General features: G+C 52.9%; 1 protein-coding gene across 5 annotated transcripts in view; it reads left to right on the top strand.

The window, feature by feature from the left end:
- Positions 1-20,710, top strand: part of ASTN2 (astrotactin 2) — a 631,841-nt gene that overhangs the window by 456,223 nt on the left and 154,908 nt on the right. For all 5 annotated transcript variants that reach the window (XM_065572255.1, XM_065572253.1, XM_065572254.1 and 2 more), the window contains 2 exons: positions 15,446-15,579; positions 17,172-17,320. In XM_065572255.1, coding sequence (XP_065428327.1) covers positions 15,446-15,579; positions 17,172-17,320 — 283 coding nt within the window. The remainder of the gene's footprint in view (positions 1-15,445; positions 15,580-17,171; positions 17,321-20,710) is intronic.

Raw genomic sequence — 20,710 nt, 5'->3', positions numbered from 1 at the left:
GATGGTAGCACAATTCTTCATTACTACCTGTGGTCTGATTCCAGTGGCTGCACTTTGCATTCTCTTGTTGCCAGTGTGCATCCAGCTCCCCTCCCCTGTGTCCCTGTGTGGATCTGGCCACCCCTGAAAAGGCTCAGCCGAGCCAACACTTGACACTTCCCAGTATGCCAGAGGCCTTAAATGATGGCCTTGTTTGTGGCCCCCCCAGCATCTGACCAAAGGCGCTCTCCTGGTAGTGCTAGAGAGGCCTTTATCTACGCTTATTACCTTCTCTCCCCTTACACAGGCTTGAAAGTATTGGTATGGTCAATATATATTTTAAAGGAGGGGACAACACCCACCTGCTTCTCTGAACAAACAAGGCTGCGCTGGGAACTTGATCAGCAAATGTGCACTGAGGTTTGTCCCCTGAGAGCCGGTCCATCCTCTTCATCAATGCTTCACCCACCCATCCTCGGCGGCTGTAGGAGTCTGCCCATCAGTGCCGCCTGTCTGGGAAACGCTCCGGCTTGCGGAGTCCTTGGAATGCTGTGGCTGGAGGTGATGGGTCGCAAAGGGAACTGCAAACAGCCCCACCGATGAAACCAACTCTGCCGGAATCCCAAAAGGCAGCTTGCTGCCCACCTCCCTTTCCCCCTCTTCTCTCTCTCACACTCTCAGTTGCAGCACAAAGCAGATGGGATAAGCAGAAGGAGATTCAGACACGTATTGGCCATCTGTCCTCCTTAAATTTGGCCAAGTAAACGGCCAAGAGCCAAGCAGAAAAATCCAACTGGGAAGGCTCTCATTGGCTCTTCCCGGCATTCCTGTTAGCGTGTGCCACTCCGATGGTACCCCAGCCTGAGCATTCCAGCCAGCCAGGTTCGGCCATGGGGCCTCCGTGCCGGAAGAGAAGGCGCTCCAGTCAGCACGTGAGAGCAGGCCCATGGTCTCGGCTGAGGGAGGCACAGCTTCAGGACTGAGGAAGCACGCGGTGTTTGCATTGAGTCTGACCCACAGCGGCAGCCTGGAGTTATCCCCAACTAAGAAACCCCCCTCAGAGGCCACAGGGTTGTCTTTGTTTGATTGGCTGCGCTGCCTGAAAGGTTGTGGCCCGTTGATGAAAATGAGGCCATGAAAGGAGAGAGGGAGGGAAACCCCTTCTTCACACGCTCCACTCCCCCATCCTTCCAAACCTCTTTCGGGTGCTGGGCTGGGAGGGGGGCTGTAATTAAAAGTAACGCACCCCCCACAAGACGTCTCAACTCTGTGGCTGCGTTTGCGCTAAGTTTTCTCGTAGAAGTTCCCCGCGCCTCTGCAACATGGGGGCGCTAGTCCAGACAAAGAGCCAGTGTTGTTACCGCCAGGTCATGTAAACCTGCTCTGAGTAGGTCCAGACGACACAGCGGTAAAAGCAATGCCAGCCCGTCTAACCTGCCACTCCCAAGCCCTGTCGTTTTGCAGTGTGGGCGCAGCTCCAGTGGCAGACCGGAGTCAGAAATTCTGCGTGGTGCAGTAGGGATATGTTAGTACAGGTGTGAGACCTGAGTCCAGCAATTGTAAACCCAGGTTTACAATGCAGTGTGGATGCTCAAGCGCTGGCTTGGAAACACATGAGACCACAAGCCCAGGTCCTGCAGACCTGGGTTTGCAATCTAGTATGGACATAGCTGTCCTACAGTAGCACTTAGGGTAATAATAATTAATAGGCAGTTGAGAATGGGGTTCCAACGGGGCTTTGGAATAGAGGGGGGAACCCATTCTATTTGATTCTGTTTGGGTTTTCACACTGCACTCGCCTGCATGCTGTTTGAGCACCTGGGCAATGCATTTACTTTCCACCACTGATGGTTGAACCCCCTGTGACAGGGTGGCCTGCCCCTTTAAGGACCAGAAATCCGGGGGGCAGTCAGCCCAGTTCACTTAGCCCCACCCTGCTGCCACCTGCGCTGGAGGTGGGGCCTATGAGGAGGAAAGCCCAGTGGGGATAACTGGCTGGGGAGGCAAGAAGAGGCGCTGGGAGAAGAGCAGACAGATAGCTCCTGCCGGGGGGTCGTGAAGCCTGGGTGAGGGCCAGGAGCTGTTTGAGGACTTTGGCTGGCCAGGGCCCATGGTAGGAGGAGGTGGGATTGTTGGGGTAACCAGAGCCCAGGTACCTGTTGGTGGATGTGAAGACTGCATTGCAACTGGGACCTACCAGTAAGGAAGGGGGCTGGATATTGAGCCCAGCTAGGTCGAAGATTCCTTTGGGTTTTTGTTTGGGGGGGGGGTGAGGGAGGTTGGAAGTTTGTCTAAAGGATGCTGTTACCATGGAAAGGTGGATTTGCGGGAAGATCAAGTCAGCTCTATGCCGGGAGTAGGCTTAAGATCATTGTGGGGAAACTGAGGCGGGCGCGTCGCAGTGCCAGGTCTCACTGTGAGAGGGTGCGCCAGGACAGCGCTCCAAACAGCTGCTGTGCCAGAGCTCCTGCCGGGGAAAATGGGAGATTGAAAGGAGCTGTAAGAAACCCCATAACAGTGGGATCCAGAGGCCCAGGTGGATGACATGAGCCAAGGTGCTTGGTCATCACGGAGAGGTAGCACACGTTTCCAGCAGGGATTTGCTTTGTAACATGCTGTTCAGACGTAGCAATTTGCAAAGCAAGAATCCCCGAGGAAAGTGTGAGTGAAGTGCACATCTATGTTTGCTGGGGAAAACCCTGGGAACGCTGGTAGTGTAGCATCTCCCCAGATCCACAAGCACACTTCTTGGGATGCTCTGGGGCAGAGAAGAAGCAGGAAGTGATGGCAGGTGGGAGAGGATAGAAGGGTTTGTTGACAGTCAACTATCCAAGCACCTACAGATCAGCTTGGGAAGGTCTCTGTGAGGCTCACAAGCCAGTGTAGATATGGCCAGCTTGGCCAAGCCAGCCCTTTCCATGTCTGATTTCCACGAGTTAATCACTCTCTCTGATGACATCTCAGTTTGCCCCGGAGGCAGAGCAAACCTGGACCTGGGGAAGCCAGAGCCATGGACTGAGAAAATGAATCGGGATGCAGTAGTGCTGAGAGCCTCAGTGGATGCAGGGAGGCAAACAATCAAAGAGGAGGTAGAGCATGTCAAATGTGGATTTACTCAGAGCACTTTCTGACCTACAGCTGGCCAGGAGGCACTGCATACAAGGTTGTGATATTTTGCTCTTATCCCTTGAAGTCTGTTCAAGCAGACAGACATTTGTGCCCCTTCCCATTGGTCACATTTTTCAGGGCTGTGGTATCCCAGAGCTGTTTGTTTTAGGGGGGTGGGGGGGAGGAGAGAGGAAAAATCTGTACGTGTGATCGGCAGCAATGCCCGGGAAACTGGCATTCACAAGGCCTTGGTTCCAACACTGCAGCTCTCACCAGCTTCTCCAAGGGTCCTTGTCCCTCCAGACTGCGCAGAAGTGGAAGGCCAGGCAGGCTTCGGAAAGAAAAGAAAACACGCTGTGCACGCAGATAACTCCCCCAAAGCAGAGTCTGAAGACATGGAAGGTCGGTGCCAGCAATTTATTTTTCCATGGACAAAGTTACAAGGGAGCCAGAGCAACTGGGGACAACGTTGTTATTGAGTGAGGAGGGGAGGTTCTAGCTGTTAATTGGCATTCGTCATTCTTGCATTAATATGCTGTGCAAAGTTTAGCCACTTGGGCCTCTTCCTGATATGGATCTCGTCCACATCCGACATGCATTAGTGAGACAAGAGAATAGCCCCGTTCTGATCTGCCCTATTGTGCTATAATAGGGAGCTTTGTATTCTAGGTGTGAAAGCAAAGCTGACTCGCCTGGACGGGACTGTCGCTGCAGTATGAATGTTGTCTGATGCTGCCAGGTTTTCCAGTTTCCTCTGCTGCTCCCTCGGTTCCCATCAATAACAGAAGCCAGTGCATTGCCCATCCTGGATCCTTTCCAGCACCCTGAGCTCTCTGGCAAAATGTGGATGTCCCTCCACAGGATGAACTGCAGAAGATACTGCTCCCCAGGGAGAAGCAGCCGGAGCAGAGGAGGGTGTGAGCACTAGAAGATGTGGTCGCCTGCCAACAACAGTAGGGAAATTTCACCTTCCTTTTCTCTGAACCTGGAACAGACTTGCAGACGCAAACTCCATAATCCTGGAAAGAGTCCCTGGTCTGGGAAGGCCTTCATTTTTATCTCCTCTCTTAGATGCTGTAACTTCTATGGAGTAGCATTGAAGACCATTGAACCAGGCTGCTGGGTTTGAAATGCACTGCAACCGAGGTCTGACCTGAGTTTCCAGTTCGGTCTAGCTAGGTGCAGAACCTTAGCTCGCCGATGAATGAAATCCTTGCCCAGAGCATTATTTGTATTGCTGTAGTGACTAGGAGCTCTTGTCATGGATCAGCATCCCATTGTGTTAGGTGCTGTAAAAACGTGTAGCATTTATCTGCATGGGATTTGCCCTGTGATCATGATAAAGGTATGAACTGGCTGCTGTATCTCAAGGGCACTTCTTGCTCCACTCAGGGCTGGCTTTTTTGCCGCCCCAGGCAAAAAAGCCTCCGACACCTCCCCCCCCCCCCGCCGCGGAGCGCGGCAGGGGAGGGCGCCGAGCCCGGCCGCGGGCCGCTCTCCCCAACCGGCCGGAGCACCGGGAGGAGGGTGGAGAGCTCGGCCGGGGCTCCGCTCTCCCCGGCGGCCAGCGGGCCAGGGCTCTGCTCTCCCTAGCGGCCAGAGCGCCGGGGGGAGGGCGACGAGCCCGCCGTGGCTCCGCTCTCGCCAGCGGCCGGAGCGCCACGGGGAGGGCAGCGAGCCCAGTGGCGGCCCCGCACATGCTTGGTGGGCTGGTGCCTGGAGCCGGCCGTGGCTCCACTCCTCACAGCCGTAGTGGCGTTTGACAAGGAGGATCATGTGGTTAATGGACCCCAATGTCAAGGTAGTGGTACAAAAAGGCAGGATGTTAGTCTTGGCTGTGTGACTAACTGCCACCAGAGATCAAGCTGATCCCATGTCTTGGATGGCCTTGGTTCTTCTTTCCAGAGGGATGTGATGTTACTTTGGAACTCGTGTAGCATTGCCTAGATATACCTGTTATTGATGCCTGGGAAATGCATGGAGACCATGTAGCCAAGTCACAGGGTGCACCTCTGAGACCAGAGAGTAACAGGTGGGGCCTAGAGGCAGTCAGACTACACAGTACAGACAATGCATGCATGATGCACAAGAGGGAAAGCAGCTTTGAATGCCAGCCCATTGAATGGAGGGTCACAGTGGAAAGTCTGCTATCCCATATAGGATGATGGAGACATAAGAAAGATCAGACCTGTATCTACCTGTAGGGAAGTGAGACTCACCGGTGCGGCGCCTCCTGCTGGTTATCCTGGGAATTAGCTCTTGTCCAGCCCGGAGCCCCCTCTGCAAGCCGGTGTCTCGCCTGCCGCTGGCCCCCATGTCCCTCCTGGACCCCGGTGCCCCTTTTCCTCTGGGTTCTGCCCCCAGCAGTAACCCACAGTCTGGGTCTCCCCTCCCAGGGGAACCCCCAACCCTCTATCCTCACCTTGCCTCAGTGGCTACTGCCAGTCACCATCTAGCCGTCGCTCACTGGGGCAGACTGCAGTCTGTCAGGGCCACTCATCACTGGCAAGGAGGTTGGTCCAGTTGCCTCTGCTTAACCCGGGCTGCATCTCTGCAACCCCAGTACCTGTGTAGGTACTGTAGGCCTCAGCCTGGGGGTTTACCAGGCTGGAGCTCCCCAGAGCCCTTGTTCTATTCTCCAGCACTGCTCAAGTTTCAGGTACCGTATGTTCCCCGGCAGCTAAGCCCTCTCCCTCCAGGGCTGGAGAGAGACTCCTCCAGCTTCTGGCCCACAGCCCTCTTATCAGGGCCAGCTGGGCCCTAGTGGAGCTGGTAACAGCTGTGGCTGCTACTCCAATCAGCCTAGCTTGGCTGTTTTAACCCCTGTTCTCCAGGAGTGGGGCAGCCACCCCACTACACTACCTCTTTTGGGATGATCCACAATGGCCTAATAGATGGGTGCTCCTTTCTCAATGCCCTTTGCAATGAGCTGCAAGAGGATAATTCTTTTCAGCATCTTGTTCAGTTTCACCATCATGAGAATATGCAGTCAGTTTATATTTAGGCAAAATGAATAGATGGACATAAAGAGAGGAACCCCATGACTTTCTTTTAGCGTCACAGGCACTCCGATGTAATAAAGGATTGTTATCCCAATTTTACAGGTGGGAAAACTGAGGCACGGGGAGGTGAAGCAAGTTGGCCAAGGTATCCCAAGGCACAAGCAGCAGAATTGAGACTAGAACCCAGGAGTCTAGCGCCCTGCTCTCAGATGCAGAAAAGACTCCATGATTGCATACATCGTTCAGTAAGAGGCTCCTCTTGGTTTTGAGAGACACGCTGATTTCGAGTCCTATACCCATTCCTCCTGGCAAAGGGGCTGTTCCAGTACCATTTGAAGGAGATGTGGAAGAAAACACAGTCTTCACTCTTAGGTTGTTTGCAACATGTCAGAGACAGTGTATTTTCCTTAAACTTGCAAGGGGAGAGTACACTCGGACAGGGGTTCCCCCGTCCCAGGCAGGTCTCCGTTAGATAAACAATTAGGGCAAGCATTTATACCTTTTGTTACAGACAATAATGATCAACAACCGCATCTTGTTTATACATATTCCTTCTGATATCTTACTTTTCTCAGCAATTCCTGCTACAATCTGTATTCCAGTCTTATCTAACACAAGGTCGAAAAACAGTATCTCTTACAGTTTTTTCCCCACTCGCTTTCCACTTGCCCAGGCCCTGCCTTGAAATCTCGCGTTATTAGAGCTAGTGTTAGCCTAACTCTTGCTCTATTCCTAGAAACTAAGATATATGTGTTTAAATCCCCTTTATCCCTTTTCTCTACTTCCACAGAGACCATGGAGTAACAAGAAAAAGGTGAAACTCTCATTTGTTATTGCTGAGGTTGGTCTAGCCAAGAAGTCAGTCACTGGGGGAATACCAGGGGCGGCTCTATGGTTTTTGCCACCCCAAGTACGGCAGTCAGGCGGCTTTCGGCGGGGCCACGCGGATTCAGCGATATGCCTGCGGGAGGTCCGCCGGTGCCGCACCTTCAGCGTCCCCGCCGCCGAATTACCGCCGAAGCCGCAGGCCTGGCAGACCTCCCACAGGCATGCCGCCAAAGGCAGCCTGACAGCCGCCCTCACGGCGACCAACTGGCTGCCCCCCACTGCGCTGGTGCCTAGAGCCGCCCCTGGGGAATACAGAGATTAAGGTTTGAGAGACTTACCTGGGAAACCAATGCAAGACACAAAATGTACCAGAATAGCCAATTTCTATCGTAATAATCCATCCAAACAGTCTATAACAAGATTCCCTCAAAGAAATCCACTTCCGCATTCAACCTGGCTGCATTTTTTCCCTTATACATATTTTCCGCTTTGTAATTCTTCCTGAAAATGATGCATGCACTAACCACAAAAAGTCTTTGATCCAAAGAATAAGTAAGGCCAGATTTCCAAGTCCTCAGCAACTCCAGTTGAGGCTACATTTTCAGACGTGCTCAGCACCCAACATGCACCCAACCCTCTGAGCTCTTTGGAAATCCTGAGCCCCATGGTGGGTGCTGAGTCCTCAAGAAAAGGCTGGCCTGAAAGCTCGGGCACTTGAAGTAGATTCTCCCTCCCCATTATCCAGCAACTGTTCTTCAGTCAGTCCTGGTGGTGGAACTTCCTTTGTGTTCAAGGTCCTGGGAGCTGGACTGGGGCCCGCAGGTCATTTTCCAGCGACCACCAAAAAGCTGTCTGACAGGAAGGACTTTCCATCACTCCCTTTCTCACCCAGATTTGAACTGTCGGCAGACAGTTAAAATGTTTCTGTATTCAATTGCTGAGCCGCTGAACCATGAAAACTAAGCAAGCCCTGTGTTCCCCGTGGCACAAACAATAAGAGAAGAAAGACCCATCTGCACTCACGTCAAGGATAGATGAGGTACATGGGTCATTCATTTTCCTAATATTTGTTAAGCACAGACTCAACGTATGGCAAGATGGGGCTTTATGGCCCTTTATGTCTTGTTCACGTCAAAACAAACAAAGTAGCCGTCCTGTGGGGGGAACCATCAATCCATTATATGGGTCTGTGTGGGTGTGGGGTGTCAGTCTTATTATGCCTTTAAGAGCAAATTTGATGCTGTTGCAGTGATTCATAACGCCATATATCTAATGGCATGACTCCTCATCTCGAAAATAAAACTTCTGAGCCAGGTTCTCCTCTCATAAATCTCCCTCTGGCACTGAAGGATATAAACCAAGTGGCCTGACTCACAGGGAAGCAATACAATTTGGATACTTTCAAATGAAGGAGAAATTTGCCTGAGGACTCAGCGCAGGGTCAGGGCGCTGGGGAGTGGTTAGCTCCCGCAGGACGAGCAGCCTGTTCAGTGCATTGTGGGAAGGGAGTTACTCTGCCAACATGGAGGGCCCAATCCTGTTAGGTGCTCAGCACCCTCAATTCCCATGGACTTGCCATTGCTCAGCCCTTTGCCAGGATCGGGCCCCAAATCAGCACATCCAGGGTTAACTTTATGGTGCCATGGGCCTCCCTTGCCAGTGTCCTAAGACAATGGTGTCAAGGAGAGAGAAGGGTTAACTTGGAGGGGGAAGAATTACTTTTCAGTCACAGACACCAAAGCAATGAGGTAGCTGTGTCAAGGACCAGAAAGGGCAGAAAGTGGGGAGGGATAGCTCAGTGGTTTGAGCATTGGCCTGCTAAATACAGGGTTGTGAGTTCACAGCCTTGAATCCTTGAAGGGGCCATTTAGGGATCTGGGGCAAAAATCTGTCTGGGGATTGGTCCTGCTTTGAGCAGGGGGTTGGACTAGATGACCTCTTGAGGTCCCTTCCAACCCTGATATTCTATGACTCCTGGGGGATTAACCCCCAGTCAGATACCCCAATGCCAAGACAGGGAGCAGAGAGTCTTGTCACCCAGGGTCGGGGCTGGATTAAAGGTATTTTGGGCCTGAGCACAGCTATGTTTGAAGATACACTCGATAATCAAAGACTGATATATGGCAGATCTCTCCCCCTTCAGATGTGTCCCACCATTGCCGTCTGCAAGCAGTCCTTTTTCCCCTGAGGGTCACTCTCGCAGTTTCACCATTGTCTGTGTCAGCGGGCCCTGTGCAGCATCCCTTCCTTCTTTCCTATACTCAGGAGAGAGAGAAAGCAAGTAGGCAGCCGGGTTACGGTGGCAGCCCAGCTTGACGGGTATTAGATAGCCCTTGAGCATTACCGCTCTCTGAGACCAAGCCCCTCCAAGAACCAGATAGCACCCCCAAAAGACACACTCATACCCAATAAGCCAGGTGGGTCCCACTCATCAAGTACTACATCCCTACAGGGCAGCCGAGAATTCCTGAAGGTTACAGGGGGGGTCCCACAGAAGGAAATATTGGACTCCTACAGGCTACAGCAGAATCAGCCGGGCACCCCACTTTACAGCAGGGGTGCCCCAGGACAGTGCAGAGCCCTGAATGTCGTGGCAATGTCCCTTGAAGGCATCAGGGAACCCCTGAAGGTTACAGTGGGGACTTTAAGGTAGACATAGAGCCCCTGAGGGGCAAGGTGGTGGCCCCAAAGGGAATCTGGAGCCCCTGGATTGTATTGTCATGCCCTGGAAGGGTAATGCAGCTTCCTGCAGGCTGCAGGATCCTGCTGGAGTCCTGCTTTAGGAACCGCGTTGACCTTTGTTGCGCCCATCCTGTTTTTCCAAAGCACCTGACCTCTTCCCTGCCTCTGATCCCCCCTCCCTCCTCCGCGCACATGCTCCCCAGCGCACACACTTACTAGAAACCCTGATTAAAGACAAGCAAAGCACAGCCCCGCTGAAGCCTGCCCACTGGCTGCCAGCTGAGCCCGACGCCTGGCCTCTCCTGGCTCGGTTTGACGTCAGCCGGCTGCTCCTCCATAAACAAATGTCAGGGAAATTGAATAGAGGCTGCTGTCAGGGCCGGGGGCCCATTGTTTCTCGGTGTAACTCTGTTACTGCGCGTAGGTGCGCTCGGCCTAATGAGTGGAATTGAAGGACGCATCGATGGGCTAACCTCGTTTGTGTAAAGGTTGACACAAGGCAGATCAGGGCTCTGTACCTGCAGGATCGAATTAAAGTGTATCGGGTTGGGGGGGAGGGGGAAGCACGTACTTCCCGTAAACAACAAAAGAAATTAGCTCTTGGATGGGGCTAAAGGGCACGGCCAGGGTGGGTGAGATTTCTTCACTAGGTAGCCAGGATATCCAGCAGTGATAGAGAGCCTAGGTGGGGAAAAGAGAGCTGCAAAAGCACTGACCTCTGACTCAATGGAAGCCTAGCGCATGTGTGCTAGTGAAATACCACTGACCATGCAACCCTGCTGCACCGTCCTCGGGGGCAGCGCGGGGGCATGGTGACATGCCACAGCAGACGCAGATGGAGGATGTATGGGCACGTTGTGATGGTGCCAGGCATGTGCTGCACGAGTAGTGTGTATGGGGAGAGTGCAAGGGGGCGGCAGCATTTGGGGTTGGGGTTGTGAGGCTTTCGGATGACGGTGTGACACGCAGCCTGGGCGTGTGTTCGTATAGGTTGGCAGAGACAGAGCAAGGGCCGTAGATGTGAAGAGTAACAGTATGAGGACAGGTAATATGGTGGCAGTTCAGTGGTGGTGGCAGGAGGGTGAGGTGGGGTGGGGTACAGGGATGGTAGGGGGCGGTGTGGAGGTGGTAGGGGGCAGTGTGCTGTGGTGGTAGGGGGCGATATGGGGTGCGGGCGTGGTAGGAGGGCAGTGTGGGATGTGGGAGTGGTATGGGGCAATGTAGGCTGCGGGAGTGGTAGGGGGCAGTGTGGGGTGGTAGGGGGAAGTGTGAGGTGTGGGGGTGGCAGGAGGGCAGTGTGGAGTTTGGGGGTGGCAGGAGGGCAGTGTGAGGTGGAGTGGTAGGGGGCAGTGTGGGCTGCGGGAGTGGTAGGGGGCAGTGTGAGGTGCGGGGGTGGCAGGAGGGCAGTGTGGGGTGCGGGGGTGGCAGGAGGGCAGTGTGGGGTGGTAGGGGGAAGTGTGAGGTGTGGGGGTGGCAGGAGGGCAGTGTGGGCTGCGGGGGTGGCAGGAGGGCAGTGGGATGTGGGGCTGACAGGAGGGCAGTGTGGAGTTTGGGGGTGGCAGGAGGGCAGTGTGGAGTTTGGGGGTGGCAGGAGGGCAGTGTGGGCAGCGGGGGTGGCAGGAGGGCAGTGTGGAGTTTGGGGGTGGCAGGAGGGCAGTGTGAGGTGGAGTGGTAGGGGGCAGTGTGGGCTGCGGGAGTGGTAGGGGGCAGTGTGAGGTGCGGGGGTGACAGGAGGGCAGTGTGGGGTGCGGGGGTGGCAGGAGGGCAGTGTGGGGTGGTAGGGGGAAGTGTGAGGTGTGGGGGTGGCAGGAGGGCAGTGTGGGCTGCAGGGGTGGCAGGAGGGCAGTGTGGAGTTTGGGGGTGGCAGGAGGGCAGTGGGATGTGGGGCTGACAGGAGGGCAGTGTGGAATTTGGGGGTGGCAGGAGGGCAGTGTAGGCTGCAGGGGTGGCAGGAGGGCAGTGTGGAGTTTGGGGGTGGCAGGAGGGCAGTGGGGTGTGGGGCTGACAAGAGGGCAGTGTGGAGTTTGGGGGTTTCAGGAGGGCAGTGGGGTGTGGGGCTGACAAGAGGGCAGTGTGGAGTTTGGGGGTGGCAGGAGGGCAGTGGGGTGTGGGGCTGACAAGAGGGCAGTGTGGAGTTTGGGGGTTTCAGGAGGGCAGTGGGGTGTGGGGCTGACAAGAGGGCAGTGTGGAGTTTGGGGGTGGCAGGAGGGCAGTGTGGGCTGCGGGGGTAAGCAGGAAGGCAGTGTGCAGTGCATAGGGTTGCCAACTTTCTAATCGCACAAAACCAAACACCCCTGCCCTGCCCCTTCCCTGAGGCCTTGTCTCCACGCACTCCCTGCGGCACTCGCTCCTCCCCACCCTCACTCACTTTCACTGGGCTGGGACAGGGGGTGTGGGCTCTTGGGTGGGGCCAGGGATGAGTGGTTTGGGGTGCAGGAGGGGGATCAGGGTTGGGGCAGGGGGTTGGGGTGTGAGAGGGGGTGCGGGCTGCGGGCTCTAGTCAGGTGGCACTTACTCAGGCGGCTCCCGGTCAGCGGCGCTGCGGGGCTAAGGCAGGCTCCCTGCCTGGCAGCTCTAGCTCCGTGGGGCTCCTGGCGGAGGGGCCAGGGGGCTCTGCGTGCTGCCCATGCCCACAGCCGCCACCGTCGCAGCTCCCATTGCTCGCGGCTCCCAGCCAAAGGGAGCTGCAGGGGCTGAGCTGAGGGGCGGGGGCAGCGTGCGGAGCTTCCCTATTGCCCGTCCACCTAGGGGTCGCAGAGACATGCCGGCCGCTTCCGGGAGCTGCGCAGAGCCAGGTACGAAGTCTGCCTTAGCCCCGCTGCGCCGCCGACCGGACTTTTAACAGCCCGGTCAACAGTGCTGACCGGAGCCACCAGGACCCTTTTTGACCGGGTATTCAGGTCTAAAACCAGATGCCGGGAAACCCTAGCGGTGCGGGGGTGGCAGGAGGGCAGTGTGCAGAGCTGGGGTGGTAGGGGGCAGTGCGGGGTGCAGGGTGGCAGGAGGGCAGTGTAGCCACACAGTGACAGTATGAGGGGAGATACATTGCTTGGCAGACCTTGCTTTGGGCCAGGTGACTTTCCTGGGCAGCCTGACACAGCTGTCTGCATGCTCCCACCCCATGGGCGCTGGCGGATGTTGAGCTCGGAGAGCGCTGGAAGCTATTTCCTCTTGAGTGGCTCAGGTGTTTTCTCTCTCTTCGGCTCCACCTGGTGCTCCGCTCCCTGACACTCTGCACATGGCCCCGCTCACTCCAGCAAGCTCACTGAGTCTCTCCTGTTGGCTGGAGATGTGAGGGGAGCCCGCACCCATGTGGGCCAGAAGGGAGCTGTAAACAGCAGGACACATAACATGGAGCAGGGGGAGCAGTTAAAAGGCTAAGAATGATCTAAGGTCTTTCCTTCCCCCTTCTTGGCCTGGCTGGAGTGTACTGTCAGCTCCATGCCCTTCGAATCCTCTTGGAAATCCAGCCTGCTCTCTCTCTCAGGCTCCCTCATGCTTTTCTAAAATCCATGTGTCAGTTTCTCCTCTTCTTTCGAAACCATCAGGAAATCCCATCCGAGCGGTGGCCCCATTTAGAAAGAATCATCCCGGGTAGCCACCTATGGCATCGTACCTAAGTCAGCAGTACAGCCCCCCACATCCCCCTGTTATGGAGTAGGGCTGATGTATTTTTGCCTATGTATTTTTCCTTTCCATAAATTCCTCGTCACATTAGTTATAGCAGACCCTCTGGGTAATGCAGAGGTTGAGAGATTATCGTCTGGTTGCAACATGGGGCAATTCATTCTCATGCATCTGATCTGTCTGTCTGTTTGTCTGTTCTAGACATTCTCTAATTGCCTAAAAATACCCTTTCTGCTTTTAGGCTTTCACTTAGGATCTAAAGAATAATGATGTATTTTCTCTCTCTTTTGCTCTCTTTCTCATCCTCCCCCGCCCCCTTTTTTTTTTTTTTAATGGGAACATTTAATAAATGTCTGGAAGCAGAAATATTGCAGACTCGGGTGACTCAAGGCGCCTTGTTATAAAGGTGGTTGCGTGTTTGGGGAAATTGACTAAATCCCAAACAATAGAGTGTGACGTATGGCTCTATTTATACCCTTTCTTTTTATAAATGGTTCGAGGAAGGCGTTTTTACTACAGTGTTGTGTTAAATACCAAATCTGCTGAAGCCATCCCTGTCCTCCCCAAGGGGTGATTTCAATCTTTAAGGTGTAACCCTTAAAATTAGTCGTATCATGTGGGCCAGGCAACTGCGGTCTGGCACTCTCGGAGATTTGAAGGGGGTGAAATAGTGCTGCTTTAAGTACTGGGGTTTTGTCAAATAAGAGCTGGCTGGGGTGGGAAAGCCAGCAGGGCTGTTAGATATATAGAGGACCCTCCTCAGTAGTTTGGGGGCCAAAATGTAGGGCTTCTAATACACTGGAAAAGGAGTTGCAAAAGCTAATAGAAGTAGATTTTAAAAAATAATTACAGTGAAGTCAGGGTTTCATTATTGTAGTATCTCTTAGAGACCTCAACTGAGATTGGAGCGCAAGGGTGCTAGGTGCTGTACGTTCACATAGTGGGAGACAGCCCCTGCTCCAAAGAGCTAACGGTCTAAGTAGACAAGACCGACAAAGGATGGGGGGGGCAACAGAGGTGAAGCAATTTAAGGTTACACAGCAGGTGGGAGGGACTCCTGGCTCTCCAACCCATGTTTCCTGAGACCCAGTCACAGATCTGAACCACTAGACCAGGGTGCTGGTTTTGTTTTAAGCATTCCCCTGCGGTATTAGCAACTCCGCTCCAACAGCCTGGGGCTAGTGCATGAGAACCAGCAGTGAAACTGACCCGCTTTGTCTCTCTGTCCTAAGCTGAGTGAACAGCAAAAAGTAAACGATCATCAGGCATAGATTCAAAGGAAAGTTAGATTTTTTTTTAAATGATTTCACCTTTACTAATCCAGGGCCGATCCTGCAGTCTGATCCATGAGGATCATCTTTGGTCTTGGGGCTCATATTGTAGTATCAGTCCTCTGAGGCAGTAGGAACTGCAGCGAGTTGTTCTTGTCATGCTAATGACTGTGCAGAGGTATTAATAATTTCCAGCAGATGCACCCCCATAAAGTGCTTTTACAAACTCTTCTGTTTGTACCAACTAGGGTACCTAGTCCTGCAGTCCTTACTCTTGTGAGTAATCCTTACTCAAGCAAGTAGCACCACTCACTTCAGTGGTGAGTTGGACTGCTCATATGAGTCAGGAGTGTGTGAGTACAGCATGCATGATGGCCCCTGGGTGCTTTTTATTCAAGAGTCACTCGACTCACCTCTGAAATGCAGTAAAATCTGGGGTGGAGCATAAGGGAAATTAAAAGATGGAAGTAAAGAACAGTAGTACATCTTGCTGAAATTTCAGGTAGCATTAAGGGAGCCCAGATTTGTTGGAATTGGGTTTATCCCTGTCCTTCTGCAATAAAGTCCCGGTGGACCACATGGGCCCGTTTACATCTCAAAAGACTCCCTTTGTGGTCGGCACTGTACAGACACATAAAGAGAGACAGGCCCTGCTGGGAGAAGCAGACGGTCTAAACAATCAAGACAAAATCATTATCCCCCTTGTACCGATGAGGGAACTGAAGCACAGAGAGATTAAATGACTTCCCCAGGGACACACAGGAAGTCGGTGGCAGAGCTGGGAATTAAACCCAGGTCTCCTGAGTCCCATCGCATCCATGAGCCCCTCCTTCATCCTTTCCAGATCTAGTGACATTGCCATTGGTAATAGGGGCAGGGTAAGGACTAGCTGATTTCCCTGAGCTTTAAGCGTTTACATGTTTGTTTCTTTTTAATAAAATTTTCTAGGCCTTCAGGGGAGCCCTGATGAGCTCGTACTGGTGCTCAGGGAAAGGAGACGTTATCGAGGATTGGTGCAGATGTGACCTCAATGCCTTCGACGAGAATGGACTCCCAAACTGCAGTCCTCTCCCTCAGCCTGTGTATGTATCTTTTGGTGAATGGCTTCTGTGTTGTGGTGTGGTCAGCACATACTCCGTCCCCTTCTGGTTCGCTGTGTGTTTTGCCCACAGATGCCTCCTGGCTCCTGCATTCAAACCCAGGTCCCCAGTCCGGTGCATTTTGCTGTGTGACTGAGGCCTTTCAGATATCCTGAGGCTGGCTGTGGCCCTGGGAGGTTTCTTTGTTGTTTTTCATCACCTTATTAGCACGGCTTGTAGAATGGGATTTAAAACGGCGAAAGAAATGGAATTACAGTGCAATTCATTGTGGCTTGTCAGAGCGAGAACAAATCAGGAGCAAACTGATGGGGAATTAGCTGAGACAGCAGGAAGAGAGGCTGGCTGCAGCTTTCCACTAGGAAGAGAACATAGTTTTAGTAAGCCAGTATCCTCAGACGGCATTGATTTCCCATCCTGAGCTCAGCAAACACACTTGTACTCTCAGAGCCCAGTTGTTAATAGCCCTGCACCTTGTGTTGTCACTGACTACAGTCCTACGGGGGTGCAAAGTCGGCGTGATTCTGATCCGGTGGCATTTCACACTCTCCTTTGCACTGGTGTCAGTGATGATGATGGTGTAATACTTAGTCCTGCCATGAGTGCAGGGGACTGAACTAGATGACTTCTCAAGGTCCCTTCCAGTCCTACGATTCTATGATCCAAGGCACACAGCATGAAGAATTAGACTCCCTCTCTCACCTCACACATTCACTCCCGTTCTCTCTCTCACACACACGCTCTCTAACTCACACTTTGTACCTATTCATCCCTCTCGTTCTTTTGCTCACACACATGCTCAGCAGGGCCGGCGCAACCCATTAGGCGACCTAGGCGGTCGCCTAGGGCACTAACATTTGGAGGGCGGTGACCGGGGCGGCCGGATCTTTGGCCACCCCAGTCGGCGGTGGCATTTTGGGGGTGGGACCTTCCGCCACCTCGGGCGGCAAAAAAGCTGGCGGCGTTCCTGATGCTTGGACTCACTCACAAACACACACCCATACACACTCTTGGGCGTGCACATTCTTGCAGTCCTTCACTCCCATTCAGGCACAACCTGGGCTAGATTCTCTCTTCACTTATACTCCATCCATTGACTTTAGCGGGGTTACATGGAGATACACGGAGGGAAGTTTGACCTTCTCGCTCTCCTCTTTCACTCTCCCACGTGGCTGGACATCCGTTCTCCATAGGGTCACTGAGCTGATCTGAGATGGCAGGGATGTAGTTATGAGGGTGTTAACTGAGACGAGGGAGAGCCCTTCAAGTGGGATGAGTTGGGCCACCTCAATCGTGCATAGCCCAGAGATGCTGATTCAGAAGGAGTCACAAGGCCAAGGCTCTTCAGGGAACAGGTGGAGGAGGGAACAGCATACAGCAGGATCTGACTCCACCTGGCTGAAAGTTTCCTTTTTTGTTTTTTCCTCCCTCCCCTCCCTACTGTCCCCTTGTTTCTTGTGTTCATGTGCGTGTGTGGGAGCCCATAGGCATATGTGCAGAAGCTGCTTTAACAGGCTGGCTTTCCTCAGAGTGCAAGCTGATCTCCAGCAGTTCTGCCTTGTTTGTGCCCTGCCCAGGTTGCGCTTATCCCCCAGCGTAGAGCCCTCCAGCACCGTGGTCTCTCTGGAGTGGCTGGATGTCCAGCCTGCGATCGGGACAAAGGTCTCTGATTACGTCCTTCAGCACAAGAAGGTTGATGAGTACACGGACACTGACCTCTACACAGGTAGGTGAGGACAAGGGGCGGCAGCTCCGGAAATTCCACAGCAATGTTAACTGATTCTGTGCCCGAGATCCCTGACTGCAGATGGGGCCGAGCTCCGTCCTCGGGATTTTGTTGGCTTTGTACAGAAGGGTCCGTAGCGCAGATACCGTCTGGAGTGTAGTGTCAAACCTCCTGCACTGGGAGTGGCTTCTGAAGGTCTCTGTAGATTCTGTTACTTGGAAAAATTAGAGAAAAGAGGGTAACTACAAAGAAGTTATTTGCATTTTGAAAGTACCCACCATTGTAGCAACTGGGCAACGTACAAAACTGAGAGACATCAGCTAGAGCTGTGCAAAGCTTCTCTAATAGCACCTGAAACTCACCTGGTTTTGGAGTTTAGCTATAAACACAGAACTTGGACCCAGTCCCCTGAGGCTCATGAATGTTTTGGCTGAGACTCAGAGCATGATTCAGGGGCCTGCAGGTCAAGGTGGAAGGATGTGAAACTTGTTGATGGGTCTGGATGAGTAATTAAAAGTGATGTGTTCTAAAACATATCACCAAAGGTGGTGAAAACTGCTGCTTTGCTCTGCTCAGTGAGAAAACCAGGCAAACTCAGTTCCTTATATTGCCATTAATGGAGGATTTGGAGTTCATTTAACCATGACGCGCAAAGTCACGGTGCATGTGAGTTTTTCACTCTCTACATTGCAGGTTCTTTCTTTGGAACATTGTGTTGCAAATCTCGCAGGACGGGGGTTTACATGTGGGCGGGGTTGTTTGCATTTGTTTTTCCTGGTGCTATCTGCCTACCCATCCCATGCTCGTTGCCGTGCTGTCTGAGCGCCTTCTAGAGGCTACGCAAGTCAGCGCTAGCAGGGGCAAGGCCCACCACTGTATCTATTACTAGACCATGCTCTGCAGAAGCGTGAGGAACGGGCCCGACTGATGGGCATCACTCTGAAGTGCTACCAGACAGACTGAGCCTCTCCACGAGGCCCACAGCATCTGTGCTGGTGAGCGTAGACCGCTAGAGGCCAGCTGGTTCTGAGACAGTTCCCTCACTACTGCTTTCTCTTTGGCACGGGCTCAGGGTCCTCCGGATACTCTTGTGACCATGTCACACCTCGCTCCAGTCACAGTCACTTTGACACACCTTTGTATCCAAATGGGCAGGACAGAGGTGTGTGTGTGCCAAGCCACAGACTCGTGACTAGCAGAGGCTCCTCTTCAGAAAGCCTTTCCTTTCCAAGTGGCTTTTCAGTGCAGGGCAGGGTGCTGGCACGCACACACGGGTGGGGGTGGTTAAAGTGCCTCTGACGGGCAGTGGGCAGAAGACTCCTGATCATGACTCATGGAGGATGAGTCACGGGAACCTGAGATTCTGAATGTGTGATGATTCTGTCAGAGACGCTATCTCACCATGATCATTCAGAACCATTTGGGGATAGCTCAGTGATTTGAGCATTGGCCTGCTAAACCCAGGGTTGTGAGTTCAATCCTTGAGGGGGCCACTTAGGGATCTGGGGCAAAATCAGTACTTGGTCCTGCTAGTGAAGGCAGGGGGCTGGATTCGATGACCTTTCAGGGTCCCTTCCAGCTCTATGAGAGAGGTATATCTCCATATATTATTATTAATTCCATCTCTCGGCTCAACAGGGGCAAGCCAGATTCATGCAGGCGAGAACAGAATTTGGCTATTAGTGGCGGGTGGAGTTTTGTGGGTTTATTCATTCTGTAACTTTCTGAGCACCTATGGGCCAAATTCTCTTCTGGTGTAAACTGGCGCAACCAAGGAAGCTGCGCCAAATTATACCAGCAGGGAATTTTGGTCCCATCTGTTCTTCCTGTCAGATTTCTCTCAGGTGTTTATACAGCCCCCATTACTAAGCCTGTGTGCTACAGAGGCTAGGGTTTCGTTGTCAAAGGAAAGATCAGCGCATCCTTCCGAGGCCACCGATTACTTGAAGGGGCCTCCACTGCGGGCAGTCAAAATTGGTACCCCTCATTTGTTTACACCTCAGTCCCTGTCTCAAAGTAAGTTTCCCTCCATCCCTGTCACTGACTTCCATTTCCAAAGCTACCCAGTGCCGCTGCAGTGCCTGGGTTACGGTTCCAGTTTCCCAGCATGGCAGGTTTGTTCTCTGCCTTGGAGGGGCACCTTCCAGTAATGGAAAAGGAAAGCAACCCGCTAAAGGAAGCGCTGTGGTTTGGATGGGGATTCCAGATTGCTCACGCATTTGTCAGGTGAGGCCAGACGAGGGAAACGCGGGATTTCTTCTTTGATGTGGCTGGATCTCCGTGCGACAGCTGCAGGAGGAAATACAGATTATTATGATTCTTTTCTTTTCTTTTTTGCCATGTGTTTGACATGCGAAGAAAATCACTCCCGAGAGCCACATGCCCCTCGCTCTGCTCCTGGGCATTGTGCTAATTCTGAACACAAAAAAACCAAAACAACAAACAGACAATTAAAAACAAACCAACCCAAAGTTCTCTCTTCTCTCAGTTGTTTGTATCCAAATGTTCCCTCCTTCTGTGTCAACCTCTATCCACGCCTGTGGAGCTACTAATTTTAGATGCCTGGATTTTTGGATGTCCAACTGGAGACACCAAGAGGCCTGATTTTTCCAAAGTGCTGTGCATCGGCAGCTCCCGTTGTCTTCATTTGGACGTGTGGGTGCCCAGCTACTCGGAGAATGAGCCCCTGGGTGCCTCCAGTTGAGTATCTTTCTCTTTCTCTTGCTTTCTCAGACTGCTGCCCATCACCAGTCTCTGAGTGACTTTCGCATCAAATCAATAGCAAAAAAACTAAAAACAGGAGCCCCCTGGAAAATCTGTGCCTCTGTTTTTGGGCAAGTTGAGGTTTTCCACACTTCTGCTGCTGTCAATAGGGCAGCTGGCCATGCCCCCTTCCCCCAGAGAGATAGCAGAGTTATTTTAGCAGCACAGCCATACCGTCCGAAAACAGCTGTGCTCTTGATGCTGCTGGAGTTTATTCCTGAGATCTCCAGGCTTTCAGAGTGGGAAGATAATCCATATTTTTTAAAGAAAAATTAGAGTTATAACCTCCTAATATTGTGATTCCTGGCAATGCCCTTTGCTAGCACTGTGCCAACCCACCCTTTGGCTACATGGCAGGATTTGCTCCTGTATGGCATCTGGCCCTCTGCCTGTCTCCCAAAGGCTCCAGCGTCTAATCTCGACAAAACCCTTGGCCTCCTATTCTGCTGGCAAGTGGAAGAAGCCCTTTCCCTGAGCCAAAAATAATTTTATCCTCTTCTTCATCCAGGGGCAGGGTCAGGAGCCAGCCCCGCTCTCTCCTTGTCTCGGTGTGCAGGACAGAGGTGCTAGGGGGCGGGGGTGAGAGAAATGAAGGCCTCTCGGGGAATACCTGCCTACCCAACTCCC

This window comes from Chrysemys picta, chromosome 18 (genome assembly GCF_011386835.1).
Source record: "Chrysemys picta bellii isolate R12L10 chromosome 18, ASM1138683v2, whole genome shotgun sequence".
Lineage (NCBI taxonomy): Eukaryota > Metazoa > Chordata > Testudines > Emydidae > Chrysemys > Chrysemys picta.
The sequence above is the reverse complement of the archived record's forward strand: the minus strand, read 5'-3'. Positions and strand labels throughout refer to the sequence as shown.